The sequence below is a fragment of the Guillardia theta genome, assembly GCF_000315625.1.
Source record: "Guillardia theta CCMP2712 unplaced genomic scaffold GUITHscaffold_21, whole genome shotgun sequence".
Classification (NCBI taxonomy): Eukaryota; class Cryptophyceae; order Pyrenomonadales; family Geminigeraceae; genus Guillardia; species Guillardia theta.
In genome coordinates this window covers 654,143-673,559 of record NW_005434653.1, presented here as the reverse complement: position 1 = coordinate 673,559, position 19,417 = coordinate 654,143, and the positions used below count along the sequence as shown (strand labels likewise).

Sequence of the window (19,417 nt, the reverse complement as noted above, 5' to 3'; positions counted from 1 at the left end):
GCCTCTTACACTTGCAGCCTAGTACAGACTCTGAGCTAACGATTTTCCGCGATCGGCCTCATCTCTAAGAACAGATACGTCAACATCTCCTATTCTCAGCAATTTTGACATGCCCTTCATCCCTCGACTTCTTCAATCTTATTCTCTTTGGCTTCTCTCAACTCATTTTGTCGTATCTTGCGCTTCATTGAATCTTTTCCATCTATCGTTCGTTCCCTGATTATCTTTCCTCATTCTGTTCTTTCCCTAGCCGGCCACTCAAGCACGTCTGTTGTTCTCCCACCTTCTCCCATCTTCTCCCTCTCCCTCTCCCTCTCTCTCCTCTTGCTCTCCTCGCCTCTCCTCTGCTCGTCTCCCCCACCCTCTTCCCGCAGCTCCCGTGACTCCCTTGACATGGATCCCATCATCATACGCCTCTAATACCCTACCCCACCCTTCTATGTCATTTCGCCTACCCCACCCTCTCTTTTCGATCACCTCCTTATTTACATGGTACTCAAGAGATAACCCCCACCCACATATTTTTATACCCTACCGCCTCTTGGAGACTCCAAAAGATAAAGCTAGATGGGGACAAGGCGGGGGTGGGGTACGGGAACGTGAATGGGGAGCAGGAAGTTGGAGCTAAACGGCCCCGTGGGGGGTGGGCTGAAGTAGGGGTGGTTTTCACTGTGATTCAGTGGATCAGATGTGGGTAGTGGGTGCGAGAGGCGTCAGAGGTACCGGTAAAGACCTGAGACGGTGGGGTGGTCACTAGTCTCTACAGTGCTGCCCAATGGTCCTTTTTAGTTTTAAAAATGGAATACATCACCCCTACAAAAAGCCTACCCCACCCACAAATTATCAGATATCATGTTATTATTGTTAGGGTCCATCTTCACCCCCACCCCGTTCGAGGAAAAGAACATAAAATATTTTTAATTAGGGCTTTCAAAAGTTCCTGTAAACGTCTGAATTTTGACCTCAAAGTCTCAAAGTCTCAAAGTTTTAAAGTTTGAAACTCTCAAAGTTTAGAGTTCTCAACCCCTCAAAGTCTCAAAGTTTCGGTTCGACGGCACGTGCGATGCAGGTCGACGAGGTGATCTGGCAGACCATCAACCAGCAGTTCTGCTCCTTCAAGGCGAGGTGAGCCAGCGAGAGCATGAGCGAGCATGGCTGTGAGAGAGGGCGACATGGCGAGGGCAAGGAGGGGAGCGGGGAGCAGGGGAGGATCCTCAAGTTTTCTCTCGCTCGCTCTCATGTCGCCTCACTGATCGTCGTTCAGGTTGACCGACAAAGAACAGAACTTCTGTAGGAACGAGCACAACGTGACCGGCTTGTGCAACAGGCAGTCTTGTCCTCTTGCCAACAGTCAGGTGTGCGACGACAAGTTGCCTATCGTCCCTGAAAGTCTTGCAGTATGCCACCATCCACGAGGAGGACGGCGAGTGCATCCTCTACATCAAGACCATCGAGCGCGCTCACTCCCCTGCAAACTTGTGCGACTACCTTGAGGTTGGGTGTCGAGCTGAAGCGAGACAGGTGGGAGAAGATCAGGCTGTCGAAGAACTATGCCAAGGCGCTGCAGCAGATCGACGAGCACCTCAAGTGACGGGATGAGGGTCTGCCTGCTGGCCCTGACTCCTTGACAGGTACTGGCCCAACTTCCTGGTGCACAAGTGCAAACAGCGTCTCACAAAGATCACCCAATACCTCATCCGCATGCGAAAGTTGTCGCTACAGGTCTGTCATGACGCCCTCCTCCTTCCCCTCCTTTCCTTCCCTAGTTCCTCTGTGTGAACTTCTTGGCCCTCACTCTACACTCAAACAGGTGAGGCCAAAGCTGGTTGGTGTTCACAAGAAAGTTGAGAAGAGAGAGAGAAACCGAGAAGCCAAGGTCGACTTGCTGCAGTGACATCATGCTCGTTGAAGCCTGTGTCAGGCTCTGCGTGCAGCGAACATCGAAGGAGCGATCGAGAAGGAGCTGCTGGAGCGATTGCGATCAGGTGAAACAGGAGTGATGTGCGAGGTGAAGTAAGAGAGACGAAGGCACGTACGGCGATATCTACAACTTCCCCATGAAGGAATATTCCAACGCTCTCGATGAGGTGCCAGGAGGTAGAAGTAATCACGTCTGCTGATGGAGGGAGCAGGAGGAGGCGCTGGTCGAAGACGAGGAGGAATACAACGAAGATGAGGAGGAGGGAGAAGGAGAAGAGGAAGACGAGGAGGAGGATTACGAGGTAACGCAACAAGTGCATTGTGGATTCACCTTGAAATTTTGTCTCAGGACTGGGATGAAGATGAAGAGGAGGAGGAGGAATTTGGATTCGGATCGAAGCAAGTAAGCAGTGGAAGAAGGAATGGTTGATGAAGCAGCTTGTCTCATTCTTTGTCAGTTTGTCGAAGATTACTCGGATGATGAGGATATGGACGACATTGAAGACGCGGGCTCCAAGAATAAGGTCTGGTGACCCTCCTGCTCCTCGACACGTGACGTTCATCTTGTCAGACTCGGAGAAACGCACGAGTGGATGAGGAGTCAGAGGAGTCAGAGGAGGAGGAAGAAGCACCAAGAAAGCGAGCTAAGTAATTTCTCCCACTTCCTGTTTACTGCTTGATCTGCATCCTCCATGTTGGCTGCCATCGCACCATATGTTTGCTCTACCTTGTAGCTTTGTTCCTTTGACTCTCTTCCTCTTCCTTGCTCGTTCTATCAGCATTCTTCGATCTCTCCTATTCTTCCTCTGCTTCCTTTATACTTCTCCCGCCCCTCACATGTTCTCTAGGCCAAGCTCTAAGGCCAAGCCTGCTCCTCCTACCAAGAAGCCAAGCTCCAAGCGAAGGAAAGGAGGCGCGAGGCTGGAGATCGAGTATGAGCAGGTAAAGAAGGACGTGGATGCTGCCGGATGAGACTGAACTTGAGTGCAGGAGCAGGAGAAACTTTCGTCTCGAGCTGCTGATTGGTGAATTTCTTGTAAACTATCACTCACTCACTCTCATTCTCCTTCCACTCGCACTTAGCAAAGATAACGTCCGCTCCCTCCTTACTTCGCCTCAAGGAGGCGATCGCGCGACGTTTCGATCCACCCAAACAGACTGCGAGAGCTCGTGGAAGCGAGCATGGAAAGGGCGCTTGAGGCCTTGCTCGCAGAAGTCTCGCATCCTCTCCTTGGCTTCTTGGAGGCTCTCAGCACAGAAGTAGGTTGGCTGGTACTCAGTGATCGGGTAACTCCGATGAGCAGCCACCCAGGGGTCCCATGCCTCGATGGCAGGAGCCTCCAGCTTTCCTCCAGCTGGTCTCGTGGGCGAGCATGCATACTCCAGCTCGCCAAAAGATGACAGCAGGCCCGCCCCGTACGCCTTCACCTCGCCTTCCTCCCGGCAGAGCCCGAACTCAACGGAGAACCAGTAGCAGGTGGCAAGCCGCTTCACGTCCTCCTCCGACGCCCCGAGGGAGGCAAGCCCGATGGCCTGCGAGAAGTCGGCGAAGTCCGGGTCTGCGAACATGGGGGCGTGCCCGATGATCTCGTGGCAGAGGTCAGGCTCGGGGGTGTAGAGAGGAAGCGAGTGATGGCGCATGTACTGGGTGCTGAAGAACGTGCGGAAGGCGAGGCCGTTGAGGAAGTCGCGGGAGGAAAGGAGGCCAGCGACAGGGCGGACAGTGAAGCCAGTCTTCTCCTCGAGGAAAGCCGAGACGTCTCGTTGCTGTGGTATGCGATCTCGAGTCACAACTCCTTCACTCCGCATCTCAGCGACGATGTCCAGGTACTGCCTGCACGCGAACTTGTTCGTCATCGGCTCCAAGTTGTCGTATACTGTGCGCCAAGTCGCTATTTCCTCCTCCGTGTACTCCAGCAGGGGTGGCAGGCTCCCATGCTTGTGCTGGTTGGCCAGACTTGCGATCATCTGCCTCCTCTGCCTGTAAGTCGCGTCATGGAACCCCGGATGATCGCTCTTCAGCTCCGCTCCTGCGTCGAGTGTGCGGGTGGCAATGGCATCGAGCTCGGAGACATGGAGGGGAAACCAGGGGACGAGCTTCTGGTCGAGGACGAGCACGTTAGCGCTGTTGCCCTTCACTTCTTGGAGGACGGCGGAGATCCGATCGTCCCGCATGTCACCGTAGAAGTCGATGGCGATGTCAAAGACAGACTCGCCTCGCATGCTCGGACGAGACTCGATCCTCGTCAAGTCGACGCTCTTTTCCTGGAAGGGCCGCAGGAGGCGATACAGAGCGCCCGGGGAGTTTTGGATCTCAGCTAGCAGCGATACTCGTGGTCTATCGATCGGAGATGGCGCGTAAGGGATATGATTCCTCTGTTGTACGTCAAGAGCAGAAAGCGAAGGACGAGGTGCGCCATAGGTCAATCGACGAAGAAAGCTCCTTGCCTCGACAAGAAAGGCTGATCTTCCATTCATTCGCCTTCAATCTTTCTGTTGAAACAATCCTTCTCTCTCTCTCTCTCTTCCTCCTCCTCTCTCGTTTCTTCTCTCTCTCTCTCTCTTCCTCCTCCTCTCTCGTTTCTTCTCTCTCTCCCTGTTTGCTCGCCCCCTTGTCTTGTTGCAACGAGTCTTATTGAAAGTAAGGGGGTAGGGTACTTCAACTACCTGGTATTCCACCAGTAAAGATGTGGCTATAATCAGGGGTACTTCAAATTCAAATTTTCATCTGAGGGGTTGGGTGATAAGGGTGCAAAAGAGAACAGGGGCCGACGTTGCGCTCAAGTAGGGGTCATATTCCCATCAAAAGAGTGAAAATGAATGGGTGGGGTGGTCTTATTGTTGCGATCAAGAAAATTCGGTGAAGAAGGACATTTTTTGACAAGATAAATAAATTTTGTTGAATTTTGGCAAAAGAAGAAAAATGTTCACCTTAGTCATTTCACTTCCTTCTCATCAAGATTGAAGCCAAATTCTCAAAACCCTGCAGAGAGCTGAGAACAGAAGACAAGACAAGACAAGACAAGACAAGACAAGACAAGACGAGACGAGACAAGACAGGACAGGACAAGACGAGGGGAGACAAGACAAGACAAGACAGGACAAGACAAGACAAGACAAGAGCAGACCAGAGCAGAGCAGAGCAGAGCAGAGGGGAGAAGAAAGAAAAGGGAGGAGAGGGGGAGAGGAGAGGAGAAGAGAGGAAGAGAAGAGAAGAGAAGAGAAGAGAAGAGAAGAGAAGAGAAGAGAAGAGAAAGAGAAGAGAAGAGAAAGAGAAGGCGTGGCAAGGAACCGGGATTGGGCTCACCTGCTGCACAGCAGTGAAGGCATCCTTTGCACTCTCGTGTCTGTTCTTGTCGGGATGGAGGATGAGAACGAGACGACTGAAGGAGCGTCAAGTGATGGGTAGAGACCGCAGCAGCAGCAGCAGCAGCAGCAGCAGCAGCAGCAGGCATCACCGGTAGCGTTTCCTCAGCAGGTCAGGGTCGTTCATCTTGCTCTGTCACAGTTGCTGAGTTCATCCTCCTGCACCATCACCCTCAAGACTCACCACTTTGATCCCCAGCAGCAGGCAGAGTTCGCTAGCGGTGAAGCTATGGATCTTGAGTTGCGGGTGAGGACGCGCAAAGGAGCATGCAGGTCAGGCTGACCGGAATGTCGGACTTGTCCTTGAGGACCTGCATGATCCTCTCGACCTCTTCGACTGAGCAGGCGGTAAGAAACGAGCAGGAGAGCTGCGACCTCTCACCAGGTGAAAGGTTCTTGACGTCCTCTTCATTCTGATGCCTGCTGCAATTTTAGCCGCTTTTCACCCATTCCTCCTCCTCCTCCTCCTCCTCCTCCTCCTCCTCCTCCTCCTCCTCGTGCGCACATGGCTGGCTTTGGCATCTGCTGATCCGAAGAAGGTTTGGGAAACGGTTTGAAGTCGGTCTAGCAGAGGATTAGAGGTGAAGGGGGCCAGCAGCAGCACCTCCTCGTCCTTCCAAAAGTCCTCCAGGTTGAAGTCGTCGCTCTGAATCTGCGGAGGCTGGAGGTCAAACAAAAAGACAAGGGAAGCATGATGGAGGGAGTTGGAGGCAAAGCCAGGGCAGGTACGTGAAGGCTCATGGCGAAGAGACTGACGAGGAGGGAATACGATTTTGAAGAGGATGTTGGGGAAGGAGGAGGAGGACGAGCAGCAGAAGCAGGAGAAGGAGAAGGAAGTCGAGGATGAGGCGGCGAGATGCAGCATGCCTGCTCGCGAGCCTTCTGGAAGAGTCTTGCTTGAGCCTCAGCACTCCTCTCCTCGTTGTTCATGTAGTCTTTGGGTCTTCACCACAAGTCAACCAGATCGGCAGGGAGGAGGAGGAGGAGGAAAGGACCGGAGCGAGCGAACCCGCTCGAAGAAGTCAGCCCATGACGCGTCGATGTGATGGCCAACTGAGAAGCAAAGGGTCAGGGACGAGGAGGACTTTGGCTCTCCCTCACATTCGTCAACTTTGTTGAATTTCTCCTCCTTGGCACACTTGGGACACCTGCAAGGCCTGAGATGAAACCTCCTCCTGCACGTGCGCCGACCAGTTTATCTTGGGCTCTTGAACTTGCTGGGTCTCGAGGTCGGAGAGGGACGTGAGGAACTGATGGCTCTTGCTGCTCCTCTACGTCATCGAGAGCTCTCAAACAAGAGGAGGATCACCAGCAGGTGAACCAGAGGAGGCGGGCTTCCGGCCTCGCTTGCGCCGTGTTGTCCCATTGCCTGTTGATTGTCTTTCATGTTGAAAGATTCCTCCTCCTCCTCCCCAACCCCCCCCCCCGCCCACTCTCTCCCCTCCTCCTCCTCACGTCCGATGGAAGAATCCTCCATTCAGCTTGGCGATCGCCTGGAGCAGCAGGGTGACAAAGGCAGGAGAGGCGAGGCGGCACCTTGGCTTTCTCCTTGTACTTTTCAAACTCTTTGTGGTCCGAGTCGAAGTAAATCTTCGCTCCTTCTGCGATAGGCGCGGTGCTTGACACTCTGCTCAAAGTCACTCGCAGTTGCGCTGGCTGTCATCACCGTCTCATGAAGGTCGGGCCAAGCTCGGGGCCGATGAAAGCTCCGTACTGTCAGCAGAGTAACTCGAGGAGGATCGAGAGGGTCCGGAGGACTCGCACCTGAGCGTCTCTTATAGGGTTGAAAGCTTCTGCGGGACGAGAGTCAGCCAGTCTCGCTACGTTCACCTCCTACCCATCGCTGCTCGCGCTCGCTCGCGCAGATGCACTTCTGGTCTTTCGCTCTCCTTACCCCATACAGTCAAAAATCGATGGAGGAGGAAAGTGAAGCACCTGCTTGAGGTTTCCAAGCGCTTCCTCGAACACTTTGCTGAGAGGTTCGAACTTGCACCCTTGCGCATCCCCCGCACGAGCCTTCGCTTCCATAACTTCTCGCATCCTCATCTGCCAGGCTGCTTCAGCCCGAAAGCCCCACGCCATGTCTCTCGAGCCTCGTTCCAGCTCTCTCCCTTGGCTGCTTCCTTGCTGCTCTCCTCTGAGTCATCTCTCCTGTCCGCTTCCTCAGAGCTCTCCCGCACAGTCTTCCTGGAGCTCTTTGCGCGTCCCAGAGATCCTATCCCAACCTCTCTGCACATTTCAATCATGTACATGCCGACAAGCCATGGCAGGCATCGCACGTGTCTTGCTCAGCCTCTGCTTCCGTCCCGTTGAGCAGCTCCGAGCTGTTTGCGAGAGGGCTGGAGAAGGTCTCGTTGGGATGATTCCAACGAGCCTCCCCCGTCACCTGCAGGCGTGAGCGACGAGAGGCAGCGGGCTGGCGTCACCTTGTTGAACCAGAAGTGCTGACCTCGGCTCCTCGAGAAGTGAAGCTTCCACACCCCTTAAGCCTCCGGTGTCAGGAGCCGCCAGGAGAGGAGACAAGGCGATGGACGCACCTGTCTGGTTGGTCTCGGTGATGCCCTCCCCTCGCCTGACAGGAGCAAGTCAGCGAAGCTCGAGGCGCGAGCATGGCAGCACAGCTTCTTCTGGTAGTGATTCAACTGCTCGAAGAGCTCGGTTGACGGCAGGAGCCAAGAGCTCTCCTCGTTCACCGTCGACTCACGATCCAGCGACTGGTTGCGAGCCATCTCCTCCTTGGCCTCATCGCTTGAGGTTCTCGCTTTCTTCCTGGGGTTCTCATCCTCTTGTCGAGGAGCCTTCCATCTTGTTTCTCCTGTCAGCTTCACCAGCTCTTAGCGACCCGACAACACGCGAGGCCTCACCTTGTTGAACCAGTACTTGCGTCCGAATCGTTTCGACACATGCTGCTCCCACGCGTCCACGCGCTCATTCCTTTCGCTACCTGCGTCCATGTCGTTGAGGCTCTTCATCTGCTCTGGTTTGACCTTCACCTTCCAGGCATGCCGCGTCTCCCCCGCCCCTCCTCCTGTCCAGCAATAATCCTCCACCTCCACCTTGCTCGCGCCCCCTGTCTACCTCCAACCAGACGCTTCTTTGTGACCTGTGAATCGGTGCTTCCTCTACAACTCCTCGGCGAGAGCAGCAACAGATGTCGTTTCTCCATGAGATTGACCGACCTGCCTCCCACCTTCCTCCCACTCCTCCCTCTACTGCGAGGAGAGAGAGTCCAAATGCGAGAGCTAGCTGCTCTCGTCCTCGACCACCTTTGCCGCATCTGAGAACAGCTATTCGCCCATGATGAGCGAATCCTCTTCTTCGTTCGCATCCTTCCCCTTTTCCTCGCGCTTCTTTCCCCCGTCCTCCTCCTCCTCCTCCTCCTCCTCCTCCTCCTCCTCGCCCCTGCATGTTCAGACCGGTTCCACAAGCATGGGAGAAAGCAAGGTTGTCGAGTCTGCCTCAGAGTTGAGTCCGAGGCGGGCCCAGCTGCTGGCCTAGGGAGTACCGGGGTAGGTCATTCACTCGAAATAGAGCGAGAGGGCTTTGCAGGGGTGGTCATGATATGGAAGGGGTGGGTACTTGGTAGAGGGGTGGGTACTTAGTGGGGAAGGGGGAGGGTCATGTTCGGATTCTGCCTGCTCCTTGTCATGCTAAGATGGGTAGCGGTGGGGGCGGCGACGGTGGTGGCGATGGTGGGATGGAGGCGCATGCAGGCGCAGGTGGCTAGAGGGAGACGGGACAAGGAGAAGATCGTGTTGCACGTGACGTCGTGGGAAGGAATGAGGGTGCTGTCTGCATCCAAGCTTGAACGATGGATTTCCAGGGTCAAGGAAGCGAAATCCTCTCGCTTCGCTCCCATCGAAATGGAAATTTCTGAAGAGACCTTTCGCAGCTTGTTGAAGAGGCGCAACGTCACTATCCATGGCTTCGGGAGTGGCGAGCTCGGAAGGGGTCAATTCTTTACGCATGTTCAGTTCATGATCACCAAGCCAGGGCTGAACCTTTATGACCCGAAGCAGTTCCCCTTCTTTGCGATCGCACAGAGCGATCAAGCGATAGCTCACATTTCGGTTCCCATCAGCAAAGTCCTCCGAGTGGCCCAGCATCTGCCTCCTCCCTCATGTCGCATCGTCATGATCTGGAGCCCGGGGCGATGCGGCTCGACGCTCCTCACGCAGCTGCTTCACCTTCACCCGAGCGTGGTGACCATCTCCGAGCCTGCCGCGCTCTTCAACTTGTCTCGCCTCCTCGCTCCCTCGCATGCCCGCCCGGATTGTGGCGATTATGGCAGAAAGGATACGCGGCAACTGATGGAGGCCGTAACGAAGTTGATGCTTAAGGACTTCATAGGGCAGCAAGTAGTCTGTATCAAGACCATCACGACATCAATGTGCTTGGTAAATCCTCTCTCCTCTCCTCTCCTCTCCTCTCCTCTCCTCTCCTTTACTCTTCTCTCCTCGTCCTCACCGGTTCCTTACACGCTCCTGAAGGCTGAAACCTTCCGCGATTCGTTCCCGGATTCCAAGGCAATCTTTCTCTATCGCGATGCTAAGCCCTCTGTCGCCTCCTTCTTCAAGACCTTCAGCATCAACAACGATCCCTATGTTGAGAAGCTCAAGCCACACTGGCGGCTCTACTCGCTCAAGGACCAGCTCGTCCTCCTATGGGTGAGCATGCGCAGCTCTCGCGATCACGCGCTCTGGAGGCAGTGCTGGCAGATGCGATGGCGCTGGTTCGCGCTGGTGCCGCGACGTCTCGCCTGGCTGACCTCGCTCGGCTTCTGTCGCACCATGCACGCGCCAGCCATGGACGTCTGCGTGTTCTGGACGAGCATGATGCGCTGGGGGCTGGACTTGCTGCACAAGAGCGACGGGTGGATCCGCTCCCTCAAGTACGACGAGATGGTGGCGAAGCCGCAGGCGGTGGCGGAGGCGCTGTTTGAGCTCTGCGGGCTACAAGTGCACGAGGAGATGATGGCGAGGCTGCAGCAGATCATGAGCGAAGACTCGCAGAAGAACTCCAAGGCAGCCCGAGAGCTGCTGGAGGACGTGAAGCTCGAATTCACCCAAGAGAGGGTGAGTGACTTTGCATGCAAAGAGAAAACGAATTGACGAAAACGCAGCTAGATAGATATGAGTTCGTATTCAAGGCCTTTGGGTAACGTCTAATTGTCGTCATCATCATATCACAATCACCATGACAATCATCATGACAATCGTCGTCGTCGTCATCATCATCATCATCATCATCATCTGCTGCTGCTGCTGCTGATTGTCATTCCTCTTGCAGGCTTCCGACACGGTTTCAGGATCCAATCTTTCTGCCTTGTCCTCTCCTACACTCTCAGTGAAGCGAGGGCTTCTCCCTCCACCTGGGGTCCAACTACTTGGAGGCCAGCCAACTTCCCACCACGTCCTGCACGTCATCGTCACGCGCTCCCTGCCCCCCTCACACTCTACCCGATCTCGCTGCAGCCATGCAGCCTGCAAGCAGTCAGAGGAGGAGGAGGAGATGACAAGACGCTCACATTCATCCGGATGGTCTCAAGCGCCTGCTTCAGCGACATCTCCGCTCCTGGAGTCTCCTGCCGGGATGTTCAGCCTCGCCTGCCCCCTTCTGACCCTCCGCATCCCCTCCTGTCAACCTTCTGGTTCTCCTCCTCCTCCTCCTCTCCCGCTCTCTCATGCCCTCACCTTGTCTGCAAAGAAAGCCTCCACCTCAGCTGCGCGCTCCTCAGATGCGAACGAGCTGAGACAACCGTAAGACGCAGCTTTGCAGCAGCAGGAAGACCTGACGGTTGTCTTGATGATGCGAGCAAGTGGCGGCTGCCCGGAAGGGAACATGCCTGCATGCCTTCAGTCTCGACGCCCTTCTCCTCTCCTTCACCTGAGATCTTGCTCCAGTTCGCTTGCAAGAAGCGCCAGGCAACGTCCATCCCCACCCTGATTACAGTTAGACCTATCTTGCAGCTAGGTGTTCCTCATCATCATCATCATCATCATCATTATTGATCATCATCATCATCATCATTATTGATCATCATCACCTGTTGGCAGAAAGGCTGCCGAAAACGTAGAAGACGTCTTGAGATCGGATGGAACCGTCGAGGGTCATGGCCAGCACCTGGTCCATCAGCTTCTCCTCCCTAGTAGCGCAGAGGGCGCGCATGGCTCGGTTCCTCTCGTCCGACATCTCCGCCTCGAGGAACACTCGCTTCACCACCTCGAACTCTTCTGCTCCTCCTGTCCCCACCACTGTCGCGTAGACTGCGTACCTAAGATCCGCTGCAACGCTCTTCCACCCGCCCTTCATCCTCCTCCTCGCTTCCGCCGCCACCTCCTCGTCGCCATTCCGCCCGAGGTTGAGGATCACGAGGGGGCGGAGCATGGGGAAGAGCGCGCCTTCCCCGTCCTTCGCCTCCCATCCAACTTTCTTCATGATCTTCTGCAGCAGCTTCACCATCATCTGCTGCAGCCCCTCGTACTCCGCCTCTTTTGCCCATGTGCTCATCACATCCGCCAGCGAACCAAGCAAGTCAGCCCACACCGTGAAGTCCTCCTCCTCCTCGTACTCCATCGCCAGCGCCAGCGCACGGTCGGTCCTCATCTTGCCTGCTCGAGCCAACGCGAAGGCATCTGCCTGGACGCCAAGCCTGTCCGAGGGAGACAAGCGAAGCTCGCTGATGGCAGGGCCGAGGAGGGCGAGAAGGGCGTCATCGTAGCGAATACGGAAGAAGGCGGTTTGGTGGAGGTTTCCCTTGACCCATCCTCCTCCCTCCGCATCCTCCACCTCCAGCGTCTTCCCCTTGATGTCGAGCAGCTCCTCCTTCCCCGACGAATGCAGCACCCGCATAGGCACCCACCAATCACTTCCCGGCGCCTCCTTGCCGGTGGCGAGGAAGCGCTCGACGGCGAAGGAGAGTTTCCCGGAGGAGCGAGAGAGGAAGACGACCGGGTATCCGACGTTCCTCGTCCACGGCCCCATGAACTTCTCCACGTCCTTGCCCGACGCCTCCGTCAGCGACTCCCAGAGGTCTCGCGTGCTCGCGTTGCCGTACTGGAACTTGTTGAGGTAGGAGGAGATGCCGGAGCGGAAGGAGGGCATGCCGAGGAAGGAGGTTAGCATCATGATGCAGGCGGCGCCCTTGCAGTAGCTGATCTCGTCGAAGATCTCGTTCACCTCCCCCGACCTCTTCACCTCCACCTCGATCGCGTGCGACGTCTCCAGCGCGTCCAGCTGCAGTGCTCTGCCGGCGTACTGGTTCACAAACTGGGTCCAGATGTCCCAGTGCTTGTAGAGATGATCGACGGCGAAGTTGCCAACCCAGGTGGCGAAGCCTTCGTTGAGCCAGAGGTCCGTCCACCAGCTCATCGTCACCAGGTTCCCGAACCACTGATGCGCCAGCTCGTGCGCCACCACGTACGCCACCCGCTGCTTCGTGACGAGAGGACTGAGAAGAGCCGAGCGTGAGAAGACGGAAGGAGGAGGGGGGGTAGCGAAGAGGAGGGAGGAAGACGAGGAGGGAGGAGGCGGGAGGCGGGAGGGTGGGCAAGGAGCCACACCTGTTAACCTCATCGATCAGCAGGTTCGCCTCTCTGTACGTGATGAGCCCCCAGTTCTCCATTGCGCCGGCAGCGAAGTCAGGCAGAGCGATCTGAGAGCTCGTGAGCTGGCGAGGAAACAGCTGAAAGCTTCACATGCTCACCATGTCGAGCTTTGGAAGCGGATAGGAAATACCGAAGTAATCGGAAAAGAAGTCGAGGACCTGACGAGAGCCAGGGTGAGGGAGAGGTGGAGGTGGAGGGTGAGAGAGAGGTAGAGGGTGAGGGAGAGGTGGAGGTGGAGGTGGAGGTGGAGGTGGAGGTGGAGGTGGAGGTGGAGGTGGAGGTGGAGGTGGAGGTGGAGGTAGCAGAAAGAAGTGGACGGGGAACATGAGGAGCTTGTGGGGACTGAAACCTTCATGCCAACATCGAGGGCAAAGAGACATTGATTCGTCACACCTGCCACGCAGTCAATGAGAAGAGAAAACGTGGAGGGGGGGGGGGGGGGCGACCAGGGCAAGCGTAGACTCGGTACTTGACTCCTTTCTTGGTCGTTCCCTCCACGTGCTCCAGTCGTCCGACAGCCTGAGGCGGAGATGAGGGGGGGAAGGCGACGAGAGAAGGTCACCATGGCGAGGAGATACGTCGACATGCGAGGAGTGCGTTCAAACCGAACGACTTTGCGATCAGCCTCTACAATCTCGTCCTGTGGGAGAGCGAGTGAGCAGTGAGGAGGGGAGGATGGAGGACAGGAGACAGTCGGCAGCCCTCTAGTCTCTCACCTTCACGGGCATGTTGCTCAAAGCCGTCAGGTGTGCAGGCACTCGCAGCGTCACGTCGAAGGAAGCTTTCAGCGCCGGCTCGTCGAAGCAAGGAAGAGTTCGTCTGCATGAGGAGCAGTGACTGCCCCGCCAGCAGGGGACCAGCTCACCGGCAGTCCGTCGGCTCGTGCTGCGTCACGGCCATGTACTCCTCCTTCCCGTCTATGAGCGCCTTAGACCTGCTGCTCCTTCAGCTCCCCCCCATCTCCTCCAGCTTCACCTGTAGAAGCCGCACATGTTGCTGTTGAGCTCCCCGTCGTAGCTCAGGTCCAGCACAACCTCACCACACGCAAGCTTCCGCTCCAGCTGGATGGAGATGGTGTCCTGAGCTGCGTCAGCTGGAGATGCAGGCGAGTCGAAGACCTCAGAGAATGAGGTGACGCCGTCGCACTTGTGAAGCTTTCGCGGTTGAGTCTGACCAAGGCTCAGAGAAGGGGAGGGGCAGGGAGGGCAGGGGGGGACATAGGGGGGTATGTAGCCGGTTGTATGCAGTCTGAGATAGACAGAAAGAGCAGGTGAGGCTTGCCTGCGCGAGCGAGATCAGCGGCTGACTGATGGGCCGAGTGACTGAAAGGTGGCGTGAGACGAGGTCAGACTGGGTTAGCGAGCAGAGGCCAAGAGGAAGGGAAAAGGAGCCGAGGAGAAGGAGGGGAGAGGAAGTCCGAGCAATGAAGTTTCGACCTGAGCCATCGGAGGAAGTGACTTGAACCGATTTGATGGTGATGTCAAGAGCATGTAGCACGATCACGTCTGTCTCCTCCTTCACCTCAGCCGTGATTTGCTGTCTCGCTGTCAGTCTCGCTGGTTGCCATCACGAGGCAGCACCACTCTCCCAGCAAACACAAACTCGCTGAGGTTCACGTCGATATCGAGGTCGTAGTGTCGAGGAACGAGGCATGCAGGAAGAAGCTCTGGTTGCGCTGACATCTGAAACAACACATGTAACCTGCCTCCAAGCCCATGAAGACGCTTCTCTCCCGCTCTCCTTGTCCTTCTCTCCCGCTCTCCTTGTCCTTCTCTCCCGCTCTCCTTGTCCTTCTCTCCCGCTCTCCTTGTCCTTCTCGCTCTCCTTGTCCTTCTCTCCCGCTCTCCTTGTCCTCCGTCTACCTCTCCCCCCCCTCATTCTAACGCTCACCCTCGCTGTCTCATGCTCTATCCAGCAATTTAAGCTCGAGAGACTTGAGAGAATACAGAAACCTTATGCTGCTAGCCAGGAAAACAATGATACCCATTACGAAGCAGTCATCTCAGACAACGAACAGCGTCAGCGCAACCCTAGACTAAGGGAACCAGCACCAGCACCAGCTGGAGCAGGGAGCAGGGAGCAGGGAAAAGAGAGAAGAGAGAAGAGAGAAGGGAGCAGGGAGCAGGGAGCAGGGAGCAGGGAGAAGGGAGAAGGGAGCAGGGAGAAGCGAGCAGGGAGAAGGGAGAAGGGAGAAGGGAGAAGGGAGAAGGGAGAAGGGAGAAGGGAGAAGGGAGAAGGGAGAAGGGAGAAGGGAGAAGGGAGAAGGGAGAAGGGAGAAGGGAGAAGGGAGAAGGGAGAAGGGAGAAGGGAGAAGCGAGCAGGGAGCAGGGAGAAGCGAGCAGGAGCAGGAGGCAGGAGGCAAGGTCCCATCCTAGATCCTAGTGCCCTTTGCCTTGTAAGCGTTCGCTTTGTTTCTGTTTTCCTCTGAAGGGGTGAGAGGGGATGAGGGGTCCTACTTTGTCGCAAGGATGCAGGGGGCGAAGATTCTCAACGACGGGAGGAGCATGCCGCGCCTGGGGCTGGGAGTCTTCCGCTCTGAACCTGGACCCACCACCTTCCATGCTGTGCTCACAGCCCTACAGTTGGGCTACCGCCACATCGACACAGCCGCCTACTACCGCAACGAGGAGAGCGTGGGGGAGGCGATCCGCGCGTCTGGGCTGCCGCGCGAACAAGTGTTTGTAACTACTAAGCTTGCGAGCATGGGAGCGTCGGGATATGACTATGAGGGAACGATGAAGGCGCTCAAGGACTCGCTGAGGAGGCTCGGGATGGACTATGTCGACATGTACCTCATCCACTCTCCCAACGACAAGAAGAACCGTCTAGAGCAGTGGCGAGCTCTCGAAGACGCCAAGGCCGCAGGACTAGCTCGAAGCATAGGAGTGAGCAACTATGGGATACACCACTTGGAGGAGTTAGAGAAGCACTTCAAGACTCTGCCGGCTACCAACCAGGTAGAGTTGCACCCGTGGCTGGCTCGGAAGGAGCTGGTGGCGTATTGCACGGAGAAAGGGATCGTGCTGACAGCATACTCGCCCTTAGCAAAGGCCTCCAAGATGGCAGACGCAGAGGTTCTCACCCTGGCAAGCAAGCACAAGTGTACGCCAGCGCAAGTGCTCATCAAGTGGTCGCTGCAACAGGGCTTTGTGACCATACCGAAATCGACGAACCCCGCGAGGATAAAGGAGAACATGCAGGTGGACTCGTTTGAACTGTCCGAGGAGGATCTGGTGAAGATGAAGTCTTGGGACTGCTACATGACCACCGGCTGGGATCCAACTCGCTCCATGTGACATGTCGGGCCGGGCTGAACCGTTTGAACGGCTTCATAGCAGTAAAAGATGATCAGAGTCAAGCATACAGTCACACATACGCACATACACACACACCTTCAACACAAACTTGAGTACTGTCATGTCGTTGGCGTGACAGTACTAGCCGCTGAGCAGCGGCTCGCCGGACTCTAGTTACACTGGCACAGTGCTGCTGCCTCGGAGTCAGGCTGCCAATGCCGGGCCGGGCAACGCCGGCCGGGCCCGCGCCCGTCCACTCCCAGCCTTGAGCCCTACCTGAGCCCTACTAGTTGGTGCAGGCGGAAGGGATGGCGACGGAGAAAGGAGACGACATGGCGGGAGTGACAGCAGAAGACGAGGGAGAGAGAGACGGAGATGGGGGGGATAGCAGAGTCAACGAAGGGAATGAACAGCGACAGGAACACGAACATGGACTAGGGGAGAGGGAAGAGGGGAGAGGGAAGAAAGCAGCCGAAGCCAGAGATGGAACAGGCGAGGGAGAGGACGGAGGATCCGAATCCTCTCTACCAAACTCTGAGGACCCGTGGCAAGTGGTGTGTTTGCGCTTTTCTGGAGTTGTCGCAGTTGAAACAAGGGCAGGGATTCGCAGTGGAGGTTGAGTTCGACGGGGAATGGTGGGATGCCAACATCAAGGCGCGCGAGGGAGACTCGGTGAGATGGGTTTGAAGGTGTGGTGATGTTGGCCAACCATTCCTCGCAGGTTCTTGTTCATTATGTGGGAGGAACAGAAGAGGAAGATGAATGGATTGAAGTTCCTCTCTCCTCTTCACGTCTGTCCAACCTAAGATGCATGTAGATCGGAGGCGCAAGGCTGAGGAGGCCTCCTCCCCTGGAAGTGGTCTGGGCTCGGGTTAAATGCACGCTCTCCTTCCCATCCCTTGACAGTCTGCAGGTGAAAGATAGCGCTGCATGGCCAGGCATCCTGATCCAAGGATCGCTCAAGAACCCTTACAGCAAGAAGGCAAGCGAAGCCATGGAGGCTCCTGCGAAGCTGATGTGACCGGCAGTTCAAGCTCTTCTGCTTCCAGGACGCTGCCATGTGCGAGCTCGCTTTGCGCTGCTTCAAACCTCATGGTGTCTCGAGCAGACATACAGTGAGCCGAGATCGCCTCTCCGCCTTCACAAGCGCGAGCATTCCCAAGCGCATCAGGTAGACGCGTCCTCCTGCTGCTGGCATGACTGGCTCCTCCAGCGACAGGCAGCTGGCAGAGGCCATCGAGTATGCCAAGGCTGCGATGGCGACGGGGACGATCCCCGAAGCGGTTGATGCAGCCGTTGGATGACAAGGGTGACGTCATGGCACAGATGCGGATGGCGAAGGAAAGCACGAGCATGAGCAAGGGAGGGAAGAGAAGGGCGCCCAGCCTTGGTGAGGTTTCTTTCTTGCCTCAACCACTTGACGAATACGCGCAGATACTCCTCTTCGTGTCCCCCCAAAGAAGAACCCCCTCCACTCCAAGGTGACGCCCAGCCCTCTCACTCCCTTTCCCTCCATGTCACACGTCAGCCAGGAACGCAAACGAGCTGCAATGCGGAAGTTGGGTCTTCTACCTCCCGAGGTTCCGCGTGCTGCATGAGATGTGGTACTGACGGGTGTGTGAGGGAACGGAAGCGGCGTGAGCAGTACCAGCAGCATCTCTTTGCGCAAGAGTAATAGAAGATCAGCGGGCAACGAGCCAGTCGTGTTTGATCAGGTCGTAGCAGTAGGCTCTCTTGGATACGTCCCTGCTCCCACGTCAGCCGTCCTCAGCCCCTCTCACGCGTCACCTCTGAATGCAGCAGAGGATGAAATCCTTGCACGAGGGCGAGAGGTGTGAAGGGACATCAGGGAGGGAAGAGCCCGACGCGATCTCCGTCATCGCCCTGCATGACATTCACAACACTCCAGCTAAACTCTCAGCAGCGCTCACGCAAACTTGTTGTTGAACTTCTCCCAAGGATGCTTTGCCGTCGCCATCTCCAACACCTGATACCTCTCAGAGGATGCAGAAGATCCACAAGTCACAGACAGTCATGCCCAGGGACCAAACATCCGCCTTCCTCCCGTACGCCTCCTGCTTGATGACTTCCGGTGCCATCCTGCTCGCGAGGTTTAGAACGGTCCTTGGGCGTGGACGAAGGCATGCCAGTAAGGAGTTCCTTGGATCTGCTTCCCATCCTCGGTCATCGTTTTGTTCCCCGTGAGCACCATAGTCGCCCCGAAGTCTGCGATCTTCAAAACTCCGTTGTGAGCCACCAGGACGTTGGCACCCTGAGAGACAAACAAAGAAATGAGAACAGAAAACAGAGGGGAGACAAGCAGAGGAGAGGGAAAGCTGCCTTGATGTCCCGGTGCACGACTTGATTTTGATGGAGGAAATCGAGGCCTTCAATGATCTGACGAGTGTAAGCTCGCAAGACTTCTTCTTCGAGAGCTCCAAAGGCCTTGAGAAGGTGAGCGACGCTCCCGCCCGGACAAAACTCCATGAGGATGTTGAGGTTGGTGTCAGTGATGTCGATGGCGATGTATGAGACTGAGAGCGGCTCAGCTCCTCTTTCAGCTCCTCTCTCAGCCCCTCCATCTCACCGACGTGATCATGCCGAAGCTTCTGTAGCAAGAGGATTTCCTGTTCGATGGCAGCCAACTGCACGCAACGACACGCTCAGAGCGTTTGAGCAAAGTGGAAGACAACTTGTTTGAGGGAAAAGGAGAGCACATCGATCAGGGAGCAGGGAGCGGGGTGTGTGAGGAGAGCCAGGCGCAGGAGGAGGGAAATCAGATACGATACGACCGCACCTCGTCGCGAGTGATGTTGTCAAAGTGGATCTGTTTGACTGCGAGCAAATCGCCCGTTGACACGTTGAGACCCACGTAAACTTTCCCCGTCGCTCCTTCTCCAACGCATCCCCCAAGCCGATACCTTAGCTTCGCTCCCCCTTCAGCCACTATCGCCCCTCCGCTCGTTCCAGCCTGAGAACCGTGTCATTCCCTTTCCTTCCTGCTCGTCCTCACCGACACTTGTCTGGAAGAGTCTTGATTTTCGCCCATGCCAGATCGTGACGACCTGCCGGTTCTGACAGGCGCCCGACCTGAAAGCCAGTCAGACTGAACTCTGGTACTCTCCCTCCCTCCCTCCCTCCCTCTCTTCCTCCCGCTCTTCCTCTCCCTCTCTCCCTCTCTTCCTCCCGCTCTTCCTCTGTAGAATTTAGTCGATGATAGTTTTATGA

At 56.2% G+C, this 19,417-nt stretch overlaps 8 protein-coding genes across 8 annotated transcripts; 4 read left to right on the top strand and 4 right to left on the bottom strand.

Annotated features, from left to right (window-relative positions):
* Positions 1-1,049: 1,049 nt before the first annotated feature.
* Positions 1,050-2,974, top strand: GUITHDRAFT_159496 (hypothetical protein). The gene is made up of 14 exons (XM_005835527.1): positions 1,050-1,125; positions 1,265-1,355; positions 1,399-1,478; positions 1,522-1,587; positions 1,632-1,722; positions 1,811-1,876; positions 1,922-1,985; positions 2,029-2,087; positions 2,133-2,222; positions 2,270-2,323; positions 2,379-2,444; positions 2,492-2,568; positions 2,769-2,862; positions 2,911-2,974. The coding sequence occupies exons 1-14, from the start codon at positions 1,064-1,066 to the stop codon at positions 2,947-2,949; spliced, it is 999 nt and encodes a 332-aa protein (XP_005835584.1). The 5' UTR covers positions 1,050-1,063; the 3' UTR covers positions 2,950-2,974.
* Positions 2,975-3,036: 62 nt separating this feature from the next.
* On the bottom strand, positions 3,037-4,143 carry GUITHDRAFT_157502 (hypothetical protein; the record flags this gene model as incomplete). The annotated part of the gene is made up of 1 exon (XM_005835526.1): positions 3,037-4,143. The coding sequence occupies one exon, from the start codon at positions 4,141-4,143 to the stop codon at positions 3,037-3,039; it is 1,107 nt and encodes a 368-aa protein (XP_005835583.1).
* Positions 4,144-4,861: 718 nt separating this feature from the next.
* Positions 4,862-8,258, bottom strand: GUITHDRAFT_105747 (hypothetical protein; the record flags this gene model as incomplete). The annotated part of the gene is made up of 23 exons (XM_005835525.1): positions 4,862-4,903; positions 5,228-5,303; positions 5,379-5,419; positions 5,471-5,521; positions 5,571-5,623; positions 5,669-5,706; positions 5,792-5,850; positions 5,891-5,938; positions 6,296-6,339; positions 6,388-6,434; positions 6,478-6,549; positions 6,742-6,779; positions 6,823-6,913; positions 6,953-6,999; positions 7,051-7,079; positions 7,124-7,175; positions 7,222-7,413; positions 7,467-7,515; positions 7,566-7,672; positions 7,713-7,768; positions 7,824-7,858; positions 7,906-8,084; positions 8,151-8,258. 23 exons carry the CDS (start codon positions 8,256-8,258, stop codon positions 4,862-4,864), a joined length of 1,554 nt encoding a protein of 517 aa, XP_005835582.1.
* Positions 8,259-8,933: 675 nt separating this feature from the next.
* Positions 8,934-10,447, top strand: GUITHDRAFT_105746 (hypothetical protein; the record flags this gene model as incomplete). The annotated part of the gene is made up of 3 exons (XM_005835524.1): positions 8,934-9,683; positions 9,777-10,361; positions 10,409-10,447. 3 exons carry the CDS (start codon positions 8,934-8,936, stop codon positions 10,445-10,447), a joined length of 1,374 nt encoding a protein of 457 aa, XP_005835581.1.
* Positions 10,411-14,577, bottom strand: GUITHDRAFT_93634 (hypothetical protein; the record flags this gene model as incomplete). The annotated part of the gene is made up of 19 exons (XM_005835523.1): positions 10,411-10,701; positions 10,746-10,769; positions 10,814-10,870; positions 10,980-11,034; positions 11,077-11,131; positions 11,173-11,228; positions 11,333-12,736; positions 12,849-12,940; positions 12,992-13,051; positions 13,243-13,286; positions 13,340-13,412; positions 13,456-13,533; positions 13,610-13,712; positions 13,759-13,827; positions 13,869-13,972; positions 14,012-14,062; positions 14,175-14,215; positions 14,330-14,429; positions 14,474-14,577. Coding segments are annotated over 19 exons (2,603 nt in total), but the record flags the coding sequence as incomplete, so codon positions are not given.
* A 784-nt stretch (positions 14,578-15,361) lies between these two features.
* Positions 15,362-16,243, top strand: GUITHDRAFT_159492 (hypothetical protein; the record flags this gene model as incomplete). The annotated part of the gene is made up of 1 exon (XM_005835522.1): positions 15,362-16,243. One exon carries the CDS (start codon positions 15,362-15,364, stop codon positions 16,187-16,189), a length of 828 nt encoding a protein of 275 aa, XP_005835579.1. The 3' UTR covers positions 16,190-16,243.
* Positions 16,244-16,672: 429 nt separating this feature from the next.
* GUITHDRAFT_105743 (hypothetical protein) lies at positions 16,673-17,787 on the top strand (the record flags this gene model as incomplete). Its single annotated transcript, XM_005835521.1, has 8 exons — positions 16,673-16,861; positions 17,007-17,060; positions 17,103-17,206; positions 17,298-17,360; positions 17,409-17,472; positions 17,516-17,579; positions 17,624-17,670; positions 17,722-17,787. 8 exons carry the CDS (start codon positions 16,673-16,675, stop codon positions 17,785-17,787), a joined length of 651 nt encoding a protein of 216 aa, XP_005835578.1.
* Positions 17,788-17,973: 186 nt separating this feature from the next.
* Positions 17,974-19,112, bottom strand: GUITHDRAFT_68705 (hypothetical protein; the record flags this gene model as incomplete). Its single annotated transcript, XM_005835520.1, has 7 exons — positions 17,974-18,073; positions 18,121-18,176; positions 18,220-18,289; positions 18,310-18,430; positions 18,496-18,723; positions 18,777-18,834; positions 18,987-19,112. Coding segments are annotated over 7 exons (759 nt in total), but the record flags the coding sequence as incomplete, so codon positions are not given.
* Between the last annotated feature and the right edge of the window lie 305 nt (positions 19,113-19,417).

Coding starts and splice junctions, on each gene's coding strand:
- GUITHDRAFT_159496 (XM_005835527.1), top strand. CDS start 1,064: ATGCAGGTCGACGAGGTGATCTGGCAGACCATCAACCAGCAGTTCTGC. Junction 1,479..1,521: donor GCTCACTCCCCTGCAAACTT/GTGCGACTACCT, acceptor GAAGCGAGACAG/GTGGGAGAAGATCAGGCTGT. Junction 2,569..2,768: donor GCACCAAGAAAGCGAGCTAA/GTAATTTCTCCC, acceptor CATGTTCTCTAG/GCCAAGCTCTAAGGCCAAGC.